The sequence below is a fragment of the Peromyscus leucopus genome, chromosome 15 (genome assembly GCF_004664715.2).
Source record: "Peromyscus leucopus breed LL Stock chromosome 15, UCI_PerLeu_2.1, whole genome shotgun sequence".
NCBI lineage: Eukaryota > Metazoa > Chordata > Mammalia > Rodentia > Cricetidae > Peromyscus > Peromyscus leucopus.
The window spans coordinates 49,042,014-49,069,517 of record NC_051076.1 but is presented as its reverse complement, the minus strand read 5'-3'; the positions used below and the strand labels follow the sequence as shown (position 1 = coordinate 49,069,517).

Sequence of the window (27,504 nt, the reverse complement as noted above, 5' to 3'; positions counted from 1 at the left end):
TTTTCCAGGGTAACTGACTACGAAATGCCCACCTGAGGGCAGCCAATGAGAATGGTGGCGGGAACCAACACCCTTAGAAGTATTCCTAGAAGTCCCTAGAAGCGAGCAATCAAGAATTGTATTCATACTACCACCCTAAATGAATGTAAACCTTGCTGACTTTTCCCTTTAAAAAAAAAACTGACTTCACGACGGTGGGGAACTTCTCAGCTCCACTCGTGTTGGAATGTATTGGATGAAGTCTGCTAGCTTGTATTGGCTTTTTGGATATCCAGAATAAGCCTGCTTTTGCATTCGGCATGCTGCTCTTTGGTGCTTCTGGCCACGATCTGGGACACCTTTGTTTTAGATCTTTTTTGAGTTACTTGAGAAAGAAGCTAAAGCAATTTACATGGATAGGACTTAAAAAAATAAAAGATAGAAATATGAAAAGAAGTATGTACATATGGATCAGCACAATAAATATGAACAAACCAGCTGAACGAAAGCGCAATAATAAGAACTTGTGAGACCAAAATGAGCCATCTTAGAAAATAAGACAAATGCTTCTCACCCTAAAACTCAGGCCTAAGATTTCCCTTTTAGGCAATAGGCTATGTGTGCCTCGGACAAGCCTTTATAATGGTTTCATATTCCCGCTTCCTCTTTCTTGTCCATGACCGTCTCTTTAACAGGCCCAGAGCACCGTCCTTTTCATTTGTCTTAACTAAAACTCTTTTAGTAGATTGTCCTGTTTCATGACAATTTCTCGCAGGGTAAGTGTCGCTGCCAAATAACTACAACCCTGTTTCCAGAGTAACTGAGCAAGAAATGTTCCCCACCTGAGGTAGCCAATGAGAAATGGTGGTGGGCAACCACCTTAGAAGTAAGATTAAGCCATGCATTTCTAGAAGGCCAGTAGTCGGCCAATCAGAATTGTCCCATACTAGCACCTTAAATGTAACCTTCGTGACTTTTGCCTTTAAAACTGAGCTTGCAGCTGGCAGGCATTCCTCCAGCTCCATCTGCCTTGGATTATTGGAAAGTTCTGCCTAGCTTGTATTGCTTTTGATATGCTTTTTGATATTACAATAAACCTTGCTTTTGCATTCTGGCATGTCGTCTTTGGTGGTCTTCTCGGTCATGATTGCACAACAAACTCGCACATTTTTAAGCCAGCGTATAATATTAATCATATAGAAATTTATCACTGATTTCAAAAACAGATTAAAATTTTTATATACATTACATCCATAAATAAGAAGAAGTATGATTGTGATTATTTCAAAATTGTTCTGAAAATTCAAGGATAATTGTATTCAAATCTAATCAAGGTTATTTAAAGATTGAAATCTGAAGTAAACAAATGAATACACTATAATCAGACTGATTTTTAGAAGTTCTTTTAATTTTTACACGGCAACTAATTACAAATGTGTGAATTAAAAATGCATTTAAAAATTAAATTTATTGTCTGCAAATTGACTTAGGATAATATTTTTTAAAACCCAAATGATATACCAGGAATTTTTAAGTTTTTTAGTTTATGTATCAGTGTTCTGGCCTGCAATGCATCCTACACACAGAAGAGGGCAGCAAGATCTCAATTACAGGTGGTTTGTAAGGCACCATGTGGTTGCTGGAAATTTTGACTCAGGACTTATGGAAAGAACAGCCAGTGCTCTTAACTCTGAGCTATCTCTCCAGCCCAAGGAAGGAATTTTAATCAGCACTAATTATTTGTCAATATTTTATAGACATTTATTCTGAAAATAAAGTGTGCATCAACAGTCATTTTCAAGAACAAAGAACAAGAAGTAATCATCAATACAAAACATTACTACGAGATTGGGAAAAAACATGAAAACCAGACACCAATGTCTAGATTCCCTTTCCAGTTACATCATCACAAAGGATTCAGAGAATAATTAGCAGAGCTTTAAAATGCATGTTACTACTCTGAATATATGAATGATGGGTGTAGCTATTATCATATTAAATTTATTTAAACTATATTTTATATGTTTTCAGTGAATAACAAAGTGATTTTCAAAGTTTATAGTATCTAGTTAAGTCAATTTATTTTGTTGTAATGTTACTAGTTTGTTTACTTTCTATATAATTCTCAAGAATCTAGTATTCCACTTACACACACTTGAAAGAGTATTTTTTGCCACAGGTTATATAGATGGATGGGGAGTCAAGAGCTCTTGTGATCTCGAGCTGGTTACTTACTGACAGGCGTTGCTTTGGTTTGAGGAATCCACCATTCTCGTGTAATGTAACTGTGTCTTGGACCATTTGGAAGACTGTAGCCAGGGGTAACACTTTGACTTTTGCAGACTCGCCCTGATATATGGTAATTTTGCTGTATGGACGATTCCCATTCTCCACTTCATGGAAAACATTGCCCTAGGCAATAAATATACATAAATGTTAAATACAAAAACATTCTTTATTTTTTTTAAAACTAAGTTTATCTTTACAATAGTTAAATGATATTTTGTGCATTCAACAACAAAACTAATGCTTTAAAAAGTAGCATTTATTTTAGTTTTTATAATAAAATATGGAAGCAATAAAGGCTTCTCATAGTCCCTATTTCCGTGTTCATTCATGAAGAGCCGTCACAAAAGCACAAACTGTCTTTTTTGATCACAAACTCTTCTGTTTTCTAATTTCGTTCATGAGAGACATAAATATCAATTGTGCATTCTTTCTCTTTTCATCTTCCACAAGAATAAACATGATCTACATGCGACATTGACTTACTGTGGCATGGATCTGCAGGCTCCCACCCTCTGTTAGTGCAGTGAATGAAGCCCCAGTGTTTCCCTGAATCAGTCACAAATCACTGTTGCAGAGTAGTAGAACCCACTTTCCTATAGTACTGGGAGTCAGGTTCTGTATCTCTCTTCATCATTTAGACGTACCATAATTTTGATTTGTGGAAAACACAAGTTTTCACTCTGCAATAAGAAAAAAATAAACAGACGAAAAACACTTCTATCAGAGATAAAACTTATCAGGAATTACTTTCTATTAACTTACAAATACTATTTAGATAGTGTCTGGAGAAGGAGACAAATAGGATTAGACTGTGAGGTATGTGAAGAAGTCCTTTCTCATGAAATCAGTTATACTGCAGGTCACCAGAAAGTGGGTCAGGGATATTTGTTAATATCCAAATATAACTGCTTTTTAATTTGAATCAGAACTGAAATATCATTGATTATAAACAGTGAAACTAATTTTATAATCATATTGAAATGCTATATTTTTCATTGTATTAATATTTATATGAAATGTTCATTAAATTTTCCCTTTCATGTTTTATTTATAATTAATAAATACTTAATATCAACTAGTATTTATTTCTATGAAGTATAATTCTAGTTAAGACCTCATAAAGTAGGTTAAAAAATTCCAATACAAATGCCCAAATAAACAAATACTCATACCTTCCTTCACTCATGCACAACACATTTGTTACATGAGTTATAAATTTAAATTATTTTTTCTCTTGATGTTCTGTATAAAATTTGATAATTTTAACTTTTCATAAGAAATCAAGCAATCTAAATGTTAGTAATCCACCCTGGTGAATGAGTGGGCTTTTGGAGCCAACTACCATCGTGGGACACTCTTGTAGGCTTGAGGCAGTCGGAGGGGCTGCCTTGCTCTATTGATGGTACTCCTCATGGGAGGCCTTTGCTTTGCTGGGGGGAAGTGGAGGTGGGTTCAGAGGGGGAGGCTGGAGGAGCAGGGAGGGAACAGGGGGATCTTGGTGTGTAAAATGAAAAAATTTTCTTAATTAAAAAAATTAAATTGCACACTGAGAATTCTTTTAAGGTAAAAAAGGAGACAATGGTTTAAAGTAGGGATATTATTACGCCTTATACGACACCTTTCTTAACTGCCTCTTAGGCTATCTTCTTCTCATGTGGACACAAGATGAATTGTCCTTGTCTCTTTATAGGTGATCTCAAACAACCTAATATTCCTTAAAGAGAATGATCGGGCAGAGGTGGTCAGTACTTAAAGCAGCCCCATTTGAATCTTACACGTTTTCCAGATGTAGGTCATGTGGCCAGATTAGCCAGTGATGGTTGGTCCATCACAGTCTGAATTCGACTACATCCAATTGATTAATGTATTACTAATTTTCAAAAAGCTTTAAATAAGTAACAGCATACGTTAAATTTTTGACGACTATCAGGATTTCTAATTATTACCTATAAGTTTATCTACTACGTTTATTCAATTGGCACAACAGATCAACTTTGTAGACTCTCTCTAATCAATATTCTGATCATGATCCCCTGTTATTGTTCCCGCTGGTGAATTTATAGCACATAATTTACCCAAATAGCAAATCATTGTAAATAAATGTAATTGAACAGGCCTGCCTAGAATAAGAGAGTATTAAACACTTTAAGTACAAAAGGTATTTAATGAAAATAAGTTCATCTTATTTTTATTCAGGAAACACTAAGAAATTCTGATGTGAAAAACCTCACATATTCCCAATATATTCATGCCACAGATGGTCAGATATCTTTGGACAGATTATATGTAAACTCCAGCTACGCCAACTGCACCCTGTAATTGTAAACTTATTAAAGCTATGGCAGGGTTTATAAGATCTAGGGGAATTAATTCTGTTAGTACAGAATAAATTGACATACATGAACTATCTTCTAAATATATATGTTCATTTTAGATATCAAAATTGTCAGCATTAATCCAGAGATGCCCTCTTTTCCAGTAACAATATGAATAATGTAGAGATTTATTAATGCCCGAGGCAATGGAAGTAGTAAGAGTGTGCTCATCATTAAACAAGACCATTTACACATCCCTCAAAAGTTCAAGGAACATGTGGATGAAAGGGCACAAAGATTTTGGGAGCTGAATATGAGTAATCATGGCTGGTGAAATATCTTCAATTTCTGGCCTATTCAGAGCCATTACAATAAAAACTATCATTCTACAGATGTCTGCACTGAGTCTATCAAGATGGGCCATCAACATACAGGCATGAATGGAGTAAACTCTCACAGGGAACATGTGCTCATCTCTGACTATTTCATATACTTGATTCAGCAAAAAAAAAATGAGAGTCGCGATTTCAGGTGTATACCCACAAGTGCTAAATAGTTCATAAGACATACCAATCCAGTGTTGCACCATATGCCCTTTGTTAAACTACATGTACATTCATCAAACTCCATTGAGAAATCTGAGAAAAGACAGCAAGTATGAGGTTTATTGGTAGAGTTGGGGTGTGAGAAAATGTTAATGAGATAGACTATCCGGAGTTTATATACATGTAAAAATTGTCAAATATTAAATTTTTAACAAAATATAAAATTTCATTTTCCCTTACAGTTTCCAATACATTAAATAATATTTCTTACTGAAAATCGCTCTTTCTTTCTTATTATGATTTGGACCTCATACATTCCCCAAATCTCACTTTAACGGAAACTTGGTTTCTATTTGCTGGAGCTATGGGAGAGGGGGTAAAGTCCAGAAGTTGCTAGCTTGTGAAATAAGTTCAATCATTCGGGCTCTTGCATTTTGAAGGGGTGTGGGTAACTTGGCCATTCTTTTATAGTAGTTTTTCCTGGAAGGAAGGAGGCAAGCAGCTTGCTTTACTCTCACTCTTCACATAATGCTCCGCCTCTCACAGGCTTAAAGTGATGAGACTAGTTGACCGTGAATCAAGTCACCAAACTGTAAAGAATCCTTTCTTCTAAGTTATCTCTTCAGTAATACTGACACATGAGCAGAACGGGGAACTAAAGGAGATCCTGACCACTTTTGTCACTATATATATTTTGGGTTAAGGATACCAGGCTTCACTATGACTATACATTTATCATGAGCATCTAAGACAGGATTACAGAAATCGGATATAGATAGGCACAAAACTGAAAAGTGAAAGAGTATAACTCAGAAATAAAATACATTCTTGATTCAAATGATGCTCGTGTGTGTAGAGAAGCCACTGAAGTCCTCCAAGCACTCCCTCCAAGAAAAATAACATAATTTCCTCTCATAGTGTGAGTGGACTTTCAGAACATGAGAACTGCGTGCCAGAAAGCAATTGGTGTGAGTAGATCATGGAAGATTACTGGGCCCCACTGTCTCTTCTGATCACTACTAGAGCAAGTGAGCTGTCATCAGGCAATCACATAGAGCTTAAATCCTGATAAGGACTGAAGAGTTCTTGTCAAAAGCTTGTGAGTGTGAATGTTGAACCAGAGCCTAAGCTTCAACTCTCTCCCCTGCTCCCCAAGATGCCTCCCGAGTCTAAGTCCAGCTCTGCAGTGGAACACCAGTGGCAGCCTCTGTGTCTTCCTCAGCGCTGATCTCCTGGAATCACAGATCTTCCCTTGCTATCCTCTCCGCACACTCTTGCTTTGTCCAGCGCCCCTGCTAAGCAAATTCTCCTGTGAACAACCAGCTGAACCGACCAGGAAAATAAGTAAAACAGCCACCAACACTCTCCCCAAACTCTTCTGAGAGCAGAAAAAAAGGAATAAAACACCCACCCACAAAGACAAAATATAGAAAATCAGTACCTCGAACCTAAAACGCACAGGAAAGGAAAGAGAAAATCTCAGCTCAAAGGCCAGGAATAATATTTCCAACAAAAATCATAGAAGAAAATTTTCTGACAGGAAGAAGGAGGTGCCTATAATGCACAAGAAGCATACAGAACACCAAATCGACTGGACCATAAAGAAAGTTCTCTCACCATGTCATAATAAAACATTAAACAGAGAAAAACAAGAATATTAAAAGCTACAAGAGAAAAGACAATAAACAAAGAGGCGAACAATTTGAAAATACTCTGACTTAGCAAATGAAGACTCTACAAGCCAGAGATCTTGATATATGTTTCTACACAGCTCTAGAAACCAAGATGCCAGTCCAGATTAATATTCTCCCGCAAATACTTTCATATACCCATACATTCGAAGAAATAAAATACTTCTGTGAATAAACCAAATGCAAACATTCTAATCTAGAAATTCAGCCTAATAGCAGATGCTAGAAACATCTTCAAACCAAGAGATTAATTATACCCATGAAAACACAGACAAATAAATAATCTCAACACCAGCAAAACCTAAAGAATGGGAAAAATGCAGCACACACACACATGAACATATTATCACAACCAATTACATAAATACAGGAGCTTTAAAAATTATCTTGGTCACTGATATATCAGGTATCAATGGACCTCAGATTCCCAATAAAAGACACAGACTAAGAGAATAGACTCCAAACCCAGAATCCATTCCTTTGCTGCATACCAAAGAAGGACACTCAATAGTCAAGGGTTGGAAAAAGATAATCCAGGCAAATCGACCTAAAAGCAGCTGGTGTACCATTCAATGTCTCAACAACATAGGCTTCATCAAAATCATCAAAAGAGTGAGAAGGACACTACATACTCTCAATGGAAAAATCCACAAAAAATATACCTTCTCTCACACTCATGGAACTTTCTTCCAGAAATTGACTACATACTCAGAAACAAAGCAAGATTCAAAGAATAAAAGAAATTCCAGTAACTCCTGCATCCTCTCATAGATTCGAAGCTGTATATGACAATACGACGACACAACAGAAAGCTTACAAGCTTGTGGAAATTCAAACAGTCTGCACTGAATGGTTACAGGGGCCAAGGAAGAATAAGACAAAATTAAGACAACGCTAGAATCCATGAAATGAATACACAACATACAACTTATGGACACACACGATGAAATCAAACACAAAGGGGAAGGCACATAGCACTAACTGCTTACATAAAAAATAGGAAGATCCATACTGGCAACTTAACAGCAGCACACTGAAGCTCTAAAACAAAAAGAAGTAATGCATACTCAAGAGGAGTAAACAGCAAAAAATAATCAAACTGGGGTTGAAATTAAAAAAATAGAAACAAACAGGACATTACAAGTAATAAAATGAGCTCATTGAGAAAACTCACATATAGGAAAATCCTTATCCAACTAACTAAAAGAGAGAGACAATATCCAAATTAAACAAATCAGAATGAAAAAGGGAATATAAAACAGACACCCATAAAATCCCAGAATATACAGATACATTTTCAAAAGCCCGAACTCTATAAATTGGAAAATATAAAAGAAATGAATAATTTTCACAATAAGGTACACTTACGAAAGTTAAATCAATATAAATAAACAGTTTTAAAAGCTCAGGGCAGATGGTTTTTATCCAGAATCCTACTAACTTTTCAAAGATTTAGACCAGTATCCTCAGAATTATTCACAAAATAGAAACAAAACAAGCAGCATTGCTTGATTCATTTCATAAGGCTACAGTCATCCCGATACCTAACCACTGAATCAATGAGAAAGGAATTACAGACCAAGTCACTTATGAACACAGATGCAAAAAATATGGGATAAAATACTTTCAGAGCAGGATCATAGAACATCATCACAATTCATCTTGTAATGAGTCAAGTAGGCTCATCCCAGAGATGCAGGGATGGTTCAACATACAAAAATCAGTCCAATAATAATCCACCATATAAATAAACTAAAAAGAAAACATGGCCATCTTACTGATGTTGAAAAAAGTATGACAACGTCAACACCCTTCATGAATAAAAGGGACATATTTAAGCCAATAAAGGCAATATACTGCAAGCCTATAGCAAAATCAATTAAATGAACTCAAAGCATTCCAACAGAAATCAGAAACAAGACAAAGTTGTCCACTCTCTTCCATATCTATTAATATATTACTTGAAGGTTTAGCTAGGCAATGACAAATGAAGGCAGATCAAGGGGAGTATAAAAATTGGAAAGGAAAAAAATTCAAAATATTTTTATTTGTAGACCATATGATAATATAAATAAGTGGCGCCCCCAAATTCCACCAGGGAACCTATACGCAGATAAACATTTTCAGCAAAGTGGCTTGAATAAAGATAACTAGCCCAGGCAGTGGTGGCGCACACCTTTAAGTCGAGCACTTGGGAGGCAGAGCCACTGATCTCTGTGAGTTCAAAGGCAGCCTGGCTACATGTGAGTTCAGGAAGGTGCACAAGCTATTCAGAGAAACCCCTGTCTCGAAAACAAAAAAAATCTCAGTAGCCCTCCTTACTAAAAAACGACAAATACTGAAGAAAGAATCATGGACAACACATGAGTCTTCAATAGCCTCAAATAAAATAAAATTAAATATCTAGAGTTAATACTCAAACAAGTCAGTAAAGACATATATGAAATTCAAGTCTTTGAGGAAAGTAATTGAAGAAGATAGCAGAATATGAAAAGTACTTATATGCGACGGATGTGATTAACATGTAAATGGCATCTTACCAAAGGAAGCTAATATTCAGTGCAATCCTATTACAAATTACAACAAATTCTTTACAGACTAAAAGGACAAATCCAACTTCATATGGAAAAAAAAAACCAGGAAGACTAACAACAATCCTGAAAATAAATTAAATACTTAGATATCTCACATCCTGATTTCATTTGTACTACAGAGCTATAGTTAATAAAAAAAAAAAAAACACATGTATTGATGTATTTGATGTAAAACAGACTTATATTTGATCATGGAATCAAGTAAATACTCAGACATAAATCCTACACTTTGGATGCCTGACTTTTTGAAAAGAAACTAGAATGTGGGAGGAAGGAGGGAAGATAGGGTAGAGGGAGAGAACTGGGGAGAGACAGCTGGATTAAGGGGTATTTGAGGGATGATATGGGAACCTAGGACAGTGAAAACTTTCTAAAACATATTAATGTGATCCTTATGAGTTCTCCTCATAATGGGGGATGCAGAGTCTCAACTGGCCATCTCTTGTCACCAAACAAGGCTTCCAGTAGTTAGAACTGGGATGCATTCAGTTGAGTTGTTGACCAAGACAATCTCATAGAATCCCCAAATAAACCAGACTGTTGCTATAAAATGAGTTGTTCTTACAAACTGACAGTGGGGCCCCAGGGCAGAGCAGAACATCCATACAACTCATTGAACATGGAGAAGTTGATCTGGTGCCTACATAGAGCCTTCTAGTGCCTTTGGTGCTGGAAGGTACTTGGCAGGCTATCAAAAATGTAAACACTGCCTCAGTCCTAAATCCTTTGACCTACAATTTTTCTTGCTTGTCTGATATGCTTAGGCAATAGTGGCACAGAACTTGTGAGAGCAGGCAACCAATGTCTTCTTTGACCTAAGGCACTCTTCACGAGAAGGAGCCCACACCAAACCAAAACCAAGAGACTAGATAAACCACAGATTTAGGATAAAAACTGAATACTACCAGTAATCAATCAATCAATCAATCAATCAATAATTAAATAAATTGATTCGTAATGATATTCTGCTATACTTGTAGCCCAAATAAATAAATAAATGATTCCTAATGATATTCTGCTATACTTATAGACCAGTACCTTATTCAGTCATTATCAGAGAGGCTATTTCTGTCAGCAAATGAGAACAGACACAGAGACTCACAGCTAGATATTAGGTGAAGAGTCTAAATTGGAGATCTCCGTCAAATCCTTCTTTACAGAGCCCAAGGAATCTCACAGAAGAGGAAGACACCAGGAGAACAAGGCCCTTTCCACCAACTAGGCAAGGTGCATATAAGGTCACAGAGCAAGCACAGTGCCTACACAGGTCTACACCAGGTCCTCTGTGAATGTATTACAGCTTTTAGCTTTGCATTTTTATGGGGCTCCTGACTGTGACAAGTTGGTCTTTGACTCCTTTGCCCACTCTTGGGACTCTTTTCCTCCTTTTGGGTTCCAACTTTGAGATGATAGTTTTTACTTCATCTTAATTATAATGTATTGTGTTATGTTTGGTTGTTATCTCTTAGAAGACATTTCTTTTCTCATGAGAGTGGAAAGGGAGTGGATCTGGGGGTGAGGGGAGTTGGGAAGGAACTGTGAGGAGCAGTGGGAGAAGAGACTATAGTTAGAATATGTTGTGTGAAAAAAGAATCTATTTTCAAAAGGAAAATTATTATTACTTAAAATATTACTTACTTTTAAAAGCAAAGTGTTTCTAAAACTTGTATGCAAACAAAAAGTCAAATATTTGCTACTTATCTCCATTTGTCCATGTTTAAAAGTATAATTTCAGGATTATGATGATTAAAGGTGTGAATAAAGCTTACAGCCACATCTTGGAGCAGGAATCCAGCCAGTACTTGTACACTTTACGACTTTTTTCTGGGTTTCAGGATAGAAGCCATCTCTACATACATATATGATTACATCATCAGCTCTGTGTTTGATCCTCTGAGGTGCGTAGAAACCATTTGGAATATGAGGAGGATTGCATGTCATTTCTGAAAAGAAACATAAAAATAATGAGGACTATTTTAATTCTCATTAAATTTAAGAATATGAACATCAGCCCACATAATTCCTCCCTAGTTACTTGTCAGCAGGGAAAACTCCCCACAGGCAGGCTGACCCACCAAAACCCCCAATCAGACCCTACAATCTATAAGACCCATGTCCTACCCCAATACCCATCTGCCTGTGACCCCAGTAACTTCCTGAGACAAAGAACCCACCAGCTCCCATTGGACCAAGAGGTGAATGACTTCTCTCCCTCCCAGAGAGTCCTGCCTCTGGGACCCAGGCCCTGGGACACAGCCAGTCCCTGGGAACCCTCATCCAACTCTACCCAGTTACTTGCCAGCAGAGAAAACTCCCCAAAGTCATACTGTCCCACCAAACCCCACATTGGACCCTGTAATCTATAAGACCCAAGTCCTATCCCAATACCCATCTGTCTGCGACTCCTGTAACTTCCTGAGGAAAGGAATCTGCCATCTCTCATTGGACCAATAGTGGTTTCCTGACACAGAATCCACCAGCTCTGACTGGACCAAGAGTCCTGATAACACCAACAGTGACTCCTTGAGTCATAGAATCAGCTAGCTTGGATTGGGCTAAGTGCAGCTCCCTGAGATTCAGAATCTGCCAGCTCCAAGTAGACCAAGAGCTACGATTGGACCCAAAGGAGCCCCCTGAGACACACACACAACAAGCACAGAGTTGACCAACAGCACCTTGCTCAGACACATGCACCTTTTGCACCTTTTAGAGGAAGTGATGGGCAGATGTCAATGTGAAAATACATACAACAACATAAAGAGCAATATGGCATCAGCAGAACCCTGCCCTCCTCCAACAGTAAGACCCTACCATCACAATGTAGATTAAGCAGAAGAAAGTGACCTTAAAAATAGCTTCATAAAGATGCTACAGGCCTTTGAAGAAAAAATGAAAAATTCCCTTAAAGAAATTGAGGAAAAGACAAACAAAAAATTGGAAGAAATCAATAAATCCCTTAAAGAAAGCCAAGAAAACCATGAAAAAGCAATTAAACATGTGAAGGAAACAGTTCAAGATCTGAAAATTGAAATAGAAAACAATGAAGAAGACACAAACAAGAGGAATACTGGAAATAGAAAATCTGAGTAAATGAACAAAAAAACACAGATGTAAGCATAACCAACAGAATACAAGAAATGGAAGGCAGAATCTCTGGTGTAGAGGATACAATAGAGGAAATAGATTCCTCAGTCAAAGAAAACACCACAGCCAAAATAGTCATAACACAAAATGTCCAGGAAATCTGGGACACCCTGAAAAGGCTAAACCTAAAAATAACAGGGATAGAAGAAGTATAAGAATACGAATTCAAGCCGGGAGGTGGTGGCAGATGCCTTTAATCCCAGCACACAGGAGGAAGAGCTACACAGAGAAACCCTGTCTCGAGAAAAAAAAAAAAAAAAAAAAAGAAGAATACCAACTCAAAGGCATAGATACATATTCAGCAAAATCATGGAAGAAAACTTTTCCAACTTAAAGAAGGAAATACATATGAAGACACAAGAAGCTTATAGAACACCAAATAGACTAGACCCACCAAAAAGTCCCCTCACCACATAATAACTAAACCACTAAGCATTAAGAATAAAGAACGAATGTTAAGAGCAGCTAAGGAAAAACGCCAAGTGACCTATAAAGGCAGACCCATCAGAAGAAGACCTGAGTTCTCAATGGAGACTTTGAAAGCCAGAAGGTCCTGAACAGATGTAATGCAGACACTAAGAGACAATGGGTGCCAGCCTAGACTAATATACCCAGCAAAACTTTCATTTACCATAGACAGAGTGTACAAGACATTCCAAGGCAAAAGCAGATTTAAACAATACCTATCCACAAATCCAGCCTTACAGAAAGCACTGGAAGGAAAATGCAAACCTAAGGAGGTAAGATACACCTCAAACACACAGGCAATAGATAACCCCACAGCAGTAATTCCCAAAGAAGAGAAACACACACACTACAACCAAAAGATAACAGGAATTAACAACCATTGGTCATTAATATCCATTAATATCAATGGACTTATTTCACCTATAAAAAGACACAGGCTAACAGAATGGATATGAAAGCTAGACCCATCTTTTAGCTCTATACAAGAAACGTACCTCAACTTTAAAGACAGTCTCTACCTCAGATTAAAAGGCTGGGAAAAGTCTTTCTGCTGTGGATATCACTCTGTGTGCTGTGAATGTGTTGCTCTGATTGGTTAATAAATAAAATGCTGATTGGCCAGTAGCCAGGGAGGAAGTATATTCAGATAAGTAGAGGGGAGAATTCTGGGAAGAGGAAGGCTGAGTCAGGAGTCACCAGTCAGACACAGAGGAAGCAAGTTGTGAAGGCAGAACTGGGAAAAGTGACCAAGCCATATGACTAAATATAAATAAGAGTTCTGGGTTAGTTTAAATGTAAGAGCTAGTCAGTGGTAGGCCTGAGCTAATGGCCGAGCAGTTTAATTAATATAGGCCTCTGTGTGTTTAATTGGAGGAAGCTAGTGGGAGAAATTTGTTCTGACTGCCAGCGGGCCGGGACACAGGAAATCTTCTAGGTACATCTTTTCAATCAAAAGGACTTAAGAAGCAAGCTGGTGCAGCTATCCTAATATCTAACAAAAAAGACTTCAAACTAAAATCACACAAAAGGTATCGAGAAGGACATTACATACTAATTACAGGAAAGATCCACCAAGATGAGGTTTCAGTTCTGAACAATAATGCTCCAAATACAAGGGTATCCATATATGTAAAAGAAACATTACCAAAGCTTAAATCACATATCAAACTATCAAACCCCCACACATTAATAGTGCGAGACTTCAACACACCACTCTCACCACTGGACAGATCTGCCAGATCGAAACTTAACAGAGAAATAAGGGACCTAACTGATATAATGACGCAAATGGACTTAATCAATATCTATAGAACATTTCACCCTAACAAAAAAGAATATACATTCTTTTCAGTACCCCATGGAACTTTCTCTAAAATCGACCAGATACTTGGTCACAGAGAAAATCTCAACAGATACAAAAAATTTGGAATAACCTCCTGTATTCTATCAGACCACCATGGCTTAAAGTTAGATTTCAACAACAACAAAATTACATAAAGTCTACAATCTCATGGAAACAATAATGCTCCACTGAATCACCAATGAGTCAAGGAAGAAATAAAGAAAGAAATTAAAGACTTCCTAGAGTTCAATGAAAATGAAAGAACTAGATACCCAAACTTATGGGACACTATGAAAACAGTGCTAAGAGAAAAATCCATAGCACTAAATGCTCACAAAAAGAAGTTGGAGAAATCTCACACTAGTGACTTAACAGCACACTTAAAAGCCTTAGAACAAGAAGAGGCAAAGTCACCCAAGAGGAATAGATGCCAAGAAATAATCAAATTGAGGCCTGAAAATCAATAAGATAGAAACAAAGAGAGCAATATAAAGAATCAATGAAACAAAGAGCTGGTTCTTTGAGAAAATCAACAAGATAGACCAACCCTTATCCAAACTAGCCAAAAGGCAGAGAGAGCATCCAAATTAATAAAATCAGAAATGAAAAAGGAGACATAACAACTAACAATGAGGAAATCCAGAGAAACATCAGGTCATACTTCAAAAACCTATACCCCACAAAACTGAAAAATCTGAAAGAAATGGACAATTTTCTGGACAGGTACCACATACCAAATTTAAATCAAGACCAGATAAACAATTTAAATAGGCCAATAACCCCTAAGAAAATAGAAACAGTCATTAAAATCCACCCCCCCCCAAAATCACAGGACCAGATGGTTTCTGTTCTGAATTCTACCAAAGTTTCAAATAAGAGTTAATACTAATACTCCTGAAATTGTTTCAGACAATTGAAACAGAAAGAACGTTACCAAACTCCTTTTACGAGGCTACAGTTACTCTGATAACCAAGCCACACAAAAACGCAACAAAGAAAGAGAATTACAGACCAATCTCCCTCGTGAACATTGATGCAAAAATACTTAATAAAATATTGGCAAACCAAATCCAAAAACATAGCAAAAACATTATCCACCATGATCAAGTAGGCTTCATTCCAGAGATGCAAGGATGGTTAAACATATGAAGGTCTGTCAATATATAAACAAACTGGAAGAAAAAAAAAAAAAAACACCACATGATCATTTCATTAAGTGCTGAAAAGGCCTTTGACAAAATCCAACACCCCTTTATGATTAAGATCTTGGAGACATCAGAAATACAGGAAACACGCTTAAACATAATAAAGGCAACTTACAGCAAGCCAACAGCCAACATCGAATTAAATGGAAAGAAACTCAAAAAGATTTCACTAAAATCAGGAACAACACAAGGCTGTCTGCCTTCTCCATATTTATTCAATATAGTACTTTGTGGGGCATACATAAGCTACAAAGATGGTGCAGAGAGGAAGTTAGCTCAAGTTGTTTACACTGAGATAGGATACAAAGATCAGGAGATGATGTAAGTGCATAAACAAGGAAATGAGTATAGGGTGACCTTTAAAATGATTGGTTGGTTCCTTCCACCCCCTTCTAGGGTTCTGAGGTTTTTTGCTATAAAAGAGGCTTACTGCCTAACAATAAATGAATTCTTGCTTGACTTGACTCCCTGCTGCATTTGATTGTCTCCAGGTAAGAAGAAGGCTGGGAAAGGGTGAATGGCGCACTTACCTTTTCTTGGTTCCAGGCTACCTCTTCTGAGGTGACCTAAGTTCCCAGTGGGGCAAGACCCCACAGTAATTGAAGTTCTAGCTATTGCAATAAGACAGCGAAAGGAGATCAAGGGGATACAAATTGGAAAGGAAGAAGTCAAACTTTCACTGTTTGCAGATAATATGATAGTCTACATAAGTGACCCCCAAAAATTCTACCAGGGAATTCTTATGGCTGATAAACACCTTTAGTAATGTGGCAGGATACAAGATTAACTCAAAATAATCAGTAGCCTTCCTGTATACAAATGATAAATGAGCTAAGAAAAAAATCAGAGAAACATTAGCCTTTACAATAGCCACAAATAATACAAAATACTTTGGCTAACTAACTAAGCAAGTGAAAGACCTGTATGACAAGAACTTTAAGTCTCTGAAGAAAGAAATCGAAGAAGATATCAGAAAATGGAAAGCTCTCCATGGGACTGGACTAGGCCCTTTGCATGGTGAGAAAGTTGAGGAGCTTGAACTGCTTGGGAGGCCCCCTGGTGGCAGGATCAGAATCCATTGTTGGTGCATGAGTGGGCTTTGTGGAGCCCACTACTTATGATGTAACACCTCCTGTAGCCTTGAGGCAAGGGGAAGGGCTTGGACTTGCCTCTACTGGATGTGCCTCCATATGAGAGGCCTTGTCTTTTGTGGGTGGGAGTGGGGGTGGGTTGAGAGGGGAAGGCTAGAGCGGTGAGAGGAGGGAAGAGGGAGATCTTTGATTGGTGTGTAAAATGAATGAAAAAATTTTCTTAATTAAAAAAGGGGGAAAGGGAGCCATCAGATAATAAATAAAAAACATGAAAACATTCATTTATTCAAACAAACTAAATTAAAAGTTATCTTTACAATAGTTTAATGCATGTGTGACATTGAAAATAAAACCAATACTCAATTTTAAAAACATAATCTAACCACTTGCTGTAAAAAAAAAAAAAGGCAGAAAAACACTTATATAAACCATTTAATCAGTGAATTGCTTTCTACTAATTAAAGTAACTATGTCTAGAGAGTGTCTGGGAGGTGACATATGGAATTCAGACAACTGAGTTATATGAGAATGTCTTTCTTCATGAAATCAAGTTGTCCTTTGCAGCTCACCAGAGAAATAGGTCAGGAATATTTAATATCCAGTATGATAACTGAATTTGAAGAGAAATATATGTGACTACATCATGGTAAGCTATTGTCACTTCATATTAAAATGCTATATTGTTCATTGTATTAACAAGTTTTTATGACGTTTCATTAAAATTTTCTTTTTTCATGTTCTTATTTATAAATAATTAGTGAATTATTATCAGAATAGTATTAATTTTTCCTTGAAGGGTTATTCTACCTCAGAGAACCTCATCTAATATGTTAAAAGAATTCCAATGAATACTAACAAAAGCACACAAATTTCCTATTATTTCTCATTCTTTTTTTGTTGTTTTAAAAGAGAAAGTTTTCAAGAATATTCTCTAAATTTGGTAGATGGTTTAAAATAAATTTAAATACTTTTTATCCTGTGTTCTTCTTTGACAAATTTAAGAATTATTCATTTCATAGAACATTAATAAATTGAATTAGCTCACTGAGATTTCTTTTTAAAGGGTACCAAATGGAGGCAAAAGTAGGAATATCATTACCACAGTCCTCAGACTCTTATCTAATCTTCATTCTTATGTGGGCACAGATTAATCTCTTTGTCTTTTTTTATATGTGATTCCTGAAACACAACTAATATTCTATGAAGTGAATGACCAGCAGAGGTGATCAGTACTTAAAGCAGCCCCATTTGAATTTTACATTTTTCCAGATGCAGGTTGTGGCCCCATCAGCAGTGATGGTTGATCCATGACAATGTGTGGGCCCCGCCCCCGACTGTGAGTGGCTGCCACCTTGCTTACCGACCTTGACCAGAAGTCCTCCCTATTCAGATTGCCTGCTGGTTTCCCTTCTCACCTAAAGATCATCGGAGAGCTCACCGGAGGTTCTTTGTTCCTGTATCCTGCATTTGGTGTAAACAACTTAGATGCAAGAATGTAGAACATTCAGTAGCAAACTTTTGCCCTCCAAGGATCCTCCATTGTGCTATAAGCCTGTATTTAAGGTTTCCTCCCTCTTTCAATAAGCGGCATTTGGCATTTGGCATTCAGCTGTGGGAATGATTTTTTTATTTTCTGATTCTGTGCTATCTAAAAGTTAAAAAAAAATACATCACAAATTAAATAAAAAAAAAAAATATAGGGCAATCATTGGACATAGAATCTGTAATGCATCTAAAAATCAGTATGCACTGTGGAATGAAGTCTTGATCTCATCTAATGTGTCATTCCAACATAAATTTATGATGGAATTGATATGTGAAAATATTGGTGGGTGGTTCTTTTCCAAGGGAAAATGTCTTTGTGATGGTTTTTATTTGACAGTATAAAAATGTATTAACAGGACTGTAAAAATAATAATGAATATATTTCAACTGTGATAAAGTATTACCACAAAGTACTATGCAGATAAAAACATACTGGCTACACTCTTTAAGCCTCTTGTCATCCTTCCACTTTGCTCTATTCAACTACCCAAATATCACATTTAAGACACATTTAGTCAGTTAGTCATGTGATATTGTGTGTGTGCACAAGGGCGTGTGTATGCATGTGTGCATGCTATGTGCAAATGAGTGTTTTGGATTTTCCTGTGCGCATGAAAGGCCAATGAGGAAAATCAGATGTTTTCCTCTGTCACTCTTGTTATTGCCTTGAGACAGGGTCTCTTACTGAACCAGAAGATTGTCCTTTCAGTAGAGCTGGCTGCCCAGTGAGTGTCTGGGTGTTTACTTGTCTGCATCTGGTGATGAGATTATGAGAATCTGCAGCCATGTTCAGTTTGTTTTTTTTTTTTTTTTTTTTTTTTTTTTGACTGCTGGGGTTTCAAATGTAGGTCCTCATAGTTACACAGGAAATGCATTCACCTGCTGAGCCATCTACTCAGTCCTCCTGTGATATGTTTTTAACCCTAAATTTTATATATGTGGCTGTCAGTCATGTTTTTGTGGCTAGCTGCATTTCCTTACATTATTCATTATATTAATATAACACATTTCATTTAAGTATACATTTTGACAACCATCTAACAGTACCATTCAATGGTACAATCCCATAGCTTCATATTTTATTATAATTACTAAATTATCAAAATGTCTTTAATTGTACATTTCTTTCCTCATATGTCAAACTTTTTGAAAATTATTATTCCATGGATCATTCATTTATGTTTTCTATCCTATAAAAAGATATCTTAATTCAGTAAAAGTGTATAACCTTTGTATTAAAAAGTTAATAACTGAGAATACTTTTGGAATTTGAAGAGGAACTACAGAGGCAAGTTTCATCAACAGAATCCAAAAGATGGAAGGGAGAATCTCAGGCTTTTAGGACAGACTGAAAGAAATTGATACATCAGTCAAAGAACATGTGAAATCTAAAACATTCCTGACACAAAACATTGAGGGAAGCTAGGATACTATGAAAAGACAAAATCTAAGAATAACAGGAATAAAGGAAGGAGAAGGCATAGGTCAAAGGCACAGAAAATATTTTCAACAAAAATCATAGAAGAAAAATTTCCAAACTTAAAGAAGCAGATGAATCTAAAAGTACAAGAAGCATACAGAAAACTAAAAAGGTTAGACCAATAAAAGAATGTCCACTTTGCACATAATAATCCAAACCCTAGACATATGGAACAAGAGAGAATATTAAAATCTGCAAGGGAGAAATAACACATAACATATGATGTCAGATTTAAATGGATTAACTCAACTCAGTGGAGACTCTAAAAGCCAAAGGGCTAGGACAGATGTGCTGCAGAATCAAAGACACAACAGATGCCGTCCAGACTCCTATCCCCAGCTACACTTTCAATCACCATGGAGGGAAAACAGAAGACATTCCATGATAAAGCAAATTTAAGTAATATCTATCTATCTAAAAAATACCATCCAACAGAAGTTTTAATAAGGAAAACTATAACTTAAAGAGGTGATTTACAACCATGAAACCAGGAAATTTTCTGGACACAGTCCAGGAATAGATTCCTATGACAAGAATTCTCAGTGCTTGTGAGAACACCCCAAGCAAATAAGACATGAAACTTGAGAAGTCAATTTCTTCAAAACATAGAATTGTTCTTGGAATGTTTTTTTCATGCTCTTTCCAAGTGTAGCAGATAAGGTGAGTTTACTTCAGATTACATATTACTGTTTACTGCTATTTTTCAATTAAATGTATAAATTATCCTTTATATGCCTCTATGGAAAAACATGTTTGTTTGTTTTTTAATGTGGGACTTGAACTTGAGATTGTATCCAGATGGATCTCATGGTAATGTTAACCATGTGACCATTCTTAGCCCTGAGAGTCAAAGTTGTCTAGATTCTGAATAAAGTTGGCTATTGCATGTTATTTTATTCTGCCTCATTTATCAGTTCAATTCTCCTAGTTTCCACTGCATCAAGCAAGATGACAGGGAATAAATAATCTCAGCCCAGCAAAATTAGAAGAAGGAAAGCACACACACACACACACACACACACACACAGACGAGAGAGAGAAGAGAGAGAGAGAGAGAGAGAGAGAGAGAGAGAGAGAGAGAGAGAGCCAGTACCAATAAGAAGAACAACAAAAACACATAAGAGAAAAATCAAAACCATTGGTCATTGTTATCTCTCAACATCCTTGGTCTCCCTTGCCCAATAAATGACTCATACTAACTGAATGGATGAGAAAACAGGATCCATACTTCTGCTGCAACCAAGAAACATACCTCAACACCAATGATAGATCATTATCCCAGGGTCAAGGGTAGGAAAAAGATATTCTAAGCACATGGACCTCAGAAGCTAGCTTTTGTAGCCAGTTTAATATCTAAAAAAATAGACTTCCAACCAAAACTAATCATAAGAGATATGTAAGGATACTCCAAACCTATCAAAGGAAATACCAATCAAAATGTCACTTCAATTCTTAATGTTTATACTGCAAGCAAAAGGGCACTACAGTTTATAAAAAAAATAATGCTACAGCTTAAATCATGTAATACACACACCGATAGCAGGAGATTTCAGAACCCCATTCTCAGCAATAGACAGTTCATCCAGACAAAACCTAAACAGAAAAATGCTAGAGCTAATAGATGTTATAAACCAAATGGATATAATAGATACCTAAAAACATTTCAACTAAACTTAAATGAACATACATTTTTCTCTGCAACTCAAGGAACATTCTCTAAAATTGACCACATATATTGACATAAACCAAGTCTCAACAGATACATGAAAATTGAAATCAACCCCTACATCCTATCAACCACCATGGGTTAAAGATGGATTTCAACAATAGAAACAACAGAAAACTTATAAACACGTTGAAACTGAATAACTGCCTACTGAATAAAAAATGGGTCAGGACAGAAATTGAGAATGAATTTAATTACTTTCTAGAGTACAAAGGAAATGGATACACAGCATTCCCAAACTTATGGGATATAATGAAAGTTCATAATACTTAGTAAGTAAAATTAAAAACAAACAAACATACAAAAAAAAACCCAGGAAAATATCATACGAGCCACTTAATACAACTGAAAATTCTAGATCAAAAAGAAAACAATCACAATAAAATATTATTTCTTGACCCATCCAGTCAAGAGTGAAATCAATGAAATAGAAACAAAGAGAACAATACAAAGCATCAATGAAACAAAGAACTGGTTCTTTGAGAAAACCAAAAGATAGACAAAGCCTATACCAAATTAATTAAAAAGTAGCGAGAGAATATAGAATTAACAAAATCAGAATTATAAAGGGGGACAGTGTGATAAACACAAAGTATCTAGATAATCATAAGGACAAACTTTAAAAACCTATACTCCAAAAAATTAGAAAATCTAAAAGATTTTGATACTAAAGTTAAATCAAGATCAGCTAAAAATTATAAGTAGATGTATAACATGAAAGGAAATAGAAGCAGTCATTAAAATCTCCCAAACAAAAATAAATAAATAAATAAAAGCCCAGAGTCAGACAGTTTAAGCACAGTGGTTCTCTGATTCTTGTGCCTTGACTTGGGCTCTTATTCTTCTCTTGATTTGTCTTGTCCATATTCAATCTGATGATTTTTTGTGTATTTTATTATATTTTGTTGTTATCTCCTAGAATACTGCTCTTTTTCTAATAAGAGATGAAAAGTTGTGGATTTGGAGGAGAGAAGAGGCGCGGAGGCACTGGGAGAAGTAGAGGCAGAGGAAATTTGTAATCTGGACACATTACTGATTTTCCATAAAGAGAAAAAAGAATCAATTGCAAGATAGATAGATAGATGATAGACTGACAGAAAAACAGACAGACAGAAGATAGGCAGACAGACATACACACAGACAGACAGATGAGAAGACTGACAACAAAACATCATCAAATTGGCTGCAGAGAATAACCTGAAGAAATAGATAAGGCAAGCTCTTTTATTGTAGCCAGCTGGAATTCCAAAGGGCAGAGCAGTGTCCCACTGCATGAGGCTTCCAGGTAAAAAACAAAAATAACGGACAGGCAACATCATCAAATTTGCTTGCAGAAACTGAAGAAGCATGTCTAAGGCAGCCAGCTGGACTTTCCCATCTGATTTCCCAGAAAGAGCAGAGAAAACAACTGAAAGAGTGGCCAAAGCAAGTTTATCTGGGGCTGGCCTGGGGCAATTGGAAACTCCAGCTTACTGTGTCAACTTTTCCAGTCCGTTTCTGCTGGAAGTTGTCTGCACCTCCTTTGATCATGTGATCACCATCTGTTGCTATTTGTTCTGCTACATATAAGCCTAATCCAAGGGGATCTCAGAGGGGAAGTCCAGATGCACTTTGTGCCATAAATTATTTTCTTTAGAGGATTAACACTGGACATCTTGAGGGCCTGCAATAATGATTCCCTGTCTGTGAGTCTCTCTGTTATCTATGTATCTATCTCTTACTTACTATTTATTCTTTGACTTTTCTTGCTGTATACTTTGTAGAGTCACTCATTCAAAAGGAAAAGTGTGACTATTGTAGGTCATTCTTCAGTCTGTACTGAATACCAGACACACAGTATTTACGATCAAATTTAATGAACTGACCAGGGTGTATTTAAGGATGAATGTGTGTGTGTGTGTGTGTGTGTGTGTGTGTGTGTGTGCATGTGTGTGTAAATATATATACATATATACATTTGTATATATAAGGATAATTACATGTATGTCTATAAATATACATACATGCATACAGTAACAATTAGTGAAAAAAAAAGCTAAGAGTGAGAGAACAAGGAGGGGAATACAGGATGGTTTAGAAGGAAGAAGAGACAGGAGAGATGTAGTTATATTATAATCTCAAAAATTACGAAAGTACACAAAAAGAAAAGGAAACTTTTTTTTTTCATTTGGCAGGATGGATTTTTCTGTTTATGTAACTGCTTTCCCACAATTACAACTCAAAGTGAAATGTGGTCACACAATAAAATGAATTTAAATCTCTGAAACAATGTTATAAAACTTTGAAAGGCTGGATTTTACAATAAATGTAAGGTGAGGACTGGAGAGTTACATGAATCACCCCTAATTATACATAAACATTAGCAAACAACAAATGGAGAAATAAAGACTCCCTGAAAACAGGTCAACCACAATGAGTAAATTCCAGAATCCTACACCCTGTTTAAATCGTTATTTGTGATTCCGTGGGTGCAGTGGCTTCATGTGGTGGCTTTATAAGACACCGAGGGACAGCAGTAAAATCCCCTTTAGACTCAATGTCAATATAGAGGTGTTGGGATCTCCTACTGTCTGCACACAAACATTGGAGAGATCAGAAAAGAGAAAAGGGTTAGCATTTTGATGGTTTACAACAAAAATAACAACGTTCTTCATCGTCTTATTAAAGACATTTCTATTTGATGAATGATAATTTAATAGACATGGAATAAGTTATGCATTTTAATGGCTATGAAGTTAAAATATCCAATCTGTGAAGATGAGATCAACCTCACAGAGACCCAGAGATGTTCAGAACCTGAGGGAACTCTGTCCTGGTCAGTGGCTTTGTTTAAATTAAGAAATTGAATTTCATTTTTAAAATTCATCTTATTACATTATAAATTACCCATTTAAAAATGAATCTTTTTTTCTCTATAAATTATATTTAGAGGCTCTTCACACTTTGCGGTTTAGAGAAGAGAGAAAATTTTTTTCATTCAGTTTTTTCTTATTAATTATCAGAAACTGTTTCCATAAATAGGTTCTATTTTACCATTCAAAATGTTTTCAATTTTCACTGAAAACATTTTATAGTTTATTTCTATATGTAATGTTTTATTAAGAATTTAAATGAATTCAAATTATTCTCATGTACATACAGCAGATTAATACATTTGACTAGGGACTACAGGAATCAAATTGCTTTCCACTTACCTTCTTCACCTTTAGCAACAGAAATACCTAGGGTTAGAGCATTGGCTAAGAGCAACAGGATAGACCACCCCATCTTCTAAAACCCAAAGCTCTCCAGCAATGAAGATGTTTCTGGGAATCTTGTCATTCACAATATTGTTTGTGACTTTGAATTTCAGTGTATTACCGGCAGCTAGTTTGGTAAATATCAAAGGTCACATAAGGAGGGACAAAATAAACAATGTTCAATTTGTGTTTTCACATTAATACTCTAAGTTAATCATTTTACATTTATTAAACAATAAAATACCATTCCATTTTTTTCATCAGTCTCTTAGTCAATCAAATTGGGTATTCAGAAAAGAATATGAAAGATTAAAATTATTTTTTAGCCTCTTACAGGCATCAGAGCTGGCTGGGTAGGACTATTGGTTGATTCTCTTCTTTGAGACTTGCATGGTGACTTCTGGTACCACTAATGCTAGTTCTCGGGAAGGAGGCTTTCAGGACAGTTCCCGCTCAGGGACCTTTGGGTCCTATGATGAAGTACATTGCATCTTCAGCAATACCGACGTATCTTCCACCTCTTGTGGACAACTAATTCCATAATATTTTGAATCCAGAAAGATAAGCCTGATAAAAAACTGAGAAGAGTGTGTGTCATTTGCCTATTTTTGGTGTGTTTTTTAGATTTTAGTTCTTGGGGGGAACATTCTCAGTCTAGAAGAAAAATTCTGTTTGCAATATATATTTACATTCATACATAGAAGACTTACATGAATTACAGTTTGTTTGGGGTGGTGGGGCATTAGGATGATTTCGTATGACTTTCCCATGCATCCTTACTGTTTTTCCAATTTCCCTCTTGTATTTATCTTCTGCTTTTCCTCAATTAAGACCCCTCCCTTTTTCCCAAATTACTTGTCAAAACATTTGTAGCCTGCTACTCACCTTTCCATTGCTCACCTATGTTGCTACTCTGGCGATGGTCTGTATTTACTTTTCTGGTTCCTGTAGTTGTTCTAGTATGTGGTCTCACCTGTAGAGATTTAGAGGTAGGAGTCAACCATGAGAGAACACATGAAGTTTGTCTTTCTAGGTTACCTCACTCAAAACATTTTTTTTTTCTAGTTCACAATTTACCTGAAAGTTGTTCTACAATATTTTGTTTGTGTTTTGACAAATAAACCTTGCCTAGAGATCAGAGAGCACAGCAGGCCACTAATTAACCACAGAGGCCAGGCAATTGTGGCACATACCTTTAATCCCAGCACTTGAGGGCAGGAAGCAGGAATATCAGGAGTTCAAGGCTACACTGGCCTACAGGAGATTGAATCAGTCTAAAGCAGAAACAGAGCTGGGTGGTGAAGGTACCCACCTTCATCTCTGCATTGGGTGGGGGATGGAAACAGGAATATAAGGTGGGTGGAGACAGGATCTTGGTGCCCATTTGGCCTGAGGATTTAATAGAGGCAGTATCTTGCCCATTCTGTCTGAGGATTCATAGATACACAAGGCCCCATTCAGTCTGAGATTTCATAGAGGCAAGAAGTCTTGAGGTGGCTGCTGCTCTGCTTCTCAACCTAATATCTGACTCAGGGTATTTATTGTTAAGACTAATTATTAGGATCACACTTCAGAAAGTTTTATGATTTCACTTTTATTTACAACTAAATGATATTTCATGGTATATGTATCAGGCATTTTCATGAGCCATTCCTCAGTTGAAGGACCTTTAGGTTGATTCCATTCATTGACTATTGCAAATAGAGTAGCAATAAACATGGCTGAGCAAAAATATGTGAGTTAGAATGTCAAGTGATTTTGGCATATGCCAAGCATTATTCTGCTACATCATGAAGTAGATTTGTTTTTAACGTATTGGGAATTCTCCACATTGATTTTCATTGTGGCTGAACCAGTTTGCCAGATTGGTAAAAGTGAAGGAGGTTGCCCTTTTCTCACAGCCCTCCAGTATTTGTATTCCAATTGTTGTTGTTGTTACTGTGGTTGCTAATCTTCCCTGTTCTGATGCAGTGAGATGAAATTTCCAAGTCCTTTTGATTTACATTTCCCTAACTGCTAGCACTCAAGATCCTTGTTTGATAAATTTGTTACTCACTGTTTTTCTTTTATTTATTTTTCTCTCCTACAATATATCCCAACAGCAGCCTCCTCCCCTTCCACTCCTCCCAGTTCTCCCTGCACCTCCCCTTTCCCCCTTAGGCTGCAATATTTCTGGGATGATTGTGTCCTTTGTTACATAAAATGAGGTATACAAAAGCTTTTTAGCTTCAGTAGATCTCAATTTACTAATCGCTGGTCTTAATGCCTGTGTTAATGGAGTCCTCTCTAGATCTTAGGAACATATTGTGCTGTGGGTTGCCTCATAGACTCTTAACAAGTGTGAACACTGGGTGTCTGTGGGAGAACATGTTTCTGAGTATTGGGCATTGACATGTAGGAATGGTGATGGGCTGAGGGGGATGACATGAAAGGGTCCACTAAAGGAATAAAGCTGGTTCTGCCATGAGGTTCAGTGGATGCCCCAGGGAGTGGAGTCAGAAAGGGAGGACAGGTCCCTGCAAGTGCTCTACAGGGCTGGGGAAGAGACTCTGGATCACTTTTCTACACCCAAAGATTGGTCTGCATCTATTGATAGAAGATTTGAAACTGTTAATATTGTGTTAGTAAGCAGTGTTACTGATTCTTGTTTTTTTGTTTTTGTTTTTTTTTTTAGGGGAGGGAGGGGGTGACTGGGTAAGTGTGGGTGGGTGGTGGTGATGTGAATACCCCTTACTTTTGATTTACTGTTCTGGGAATATTTGTCCCATGTAGAGAATATTTCAATTAGATCAGTGCCAGAGACAGTGGTTTCAACACTATCTCGTTCACCCTGTTTCTCTAGCAGAGCAGA

General features: G+C 36.6%; 2 protein-coding genes across 6 annotated transcripts in view; both read right to left on the bottom strand.

The window, feature by feature from the left end:
- Positions 1–5,213, bottom strand: part of LOC114707204 (complement factor H-related protein 5-like) — a 29,386-nt gene extending 24,173 nt beyond the window's left edge. Inside the window, 3 exon segments of the mRNA XM_037211074.1 lie at positions 2,211–2,391; positions 2,913–2,948; positions 5,154–5,213. Coding sequence (XP_037066969.1) covers positions 2,211–2,391; positions 2,913–2,948; positions 5,154–5,213 — 277 coding nt within the window.
- Positions 1–27,504, bottom strand: part of LOC114707193 (complement factor H-like) — a 148,878-nt gene that overhangs the window by 77,119 nt on the left and 44,255 nt on the right. For 3 of the 5 annotated variants that reach the window (XM_037211349.1, XM_037211352.1, XM_037211354.1), the window contains exons 1-2: positions 24,609–24,769; positions 11,183–11,356 (exon numbers count right to left, since the gene is read on the bottom strand). In XM_037211349.1, the coding sequence (XP_037067244.1) occupies positions 11,183–11,356; positions 24,609–24,681 (247 nt within the window). In that variant the 5' untranslated portion in view covers positions 24,682–24,769. Of the gene's footprint in view, positions 1–11,182; positions 11,369–24,608; positions 24,770–27,504 lie in introns of those variants that run through there. The other 2 variants (XM_037211350.1, XM_037211351.1) reach the window with 2 other exon arrangements.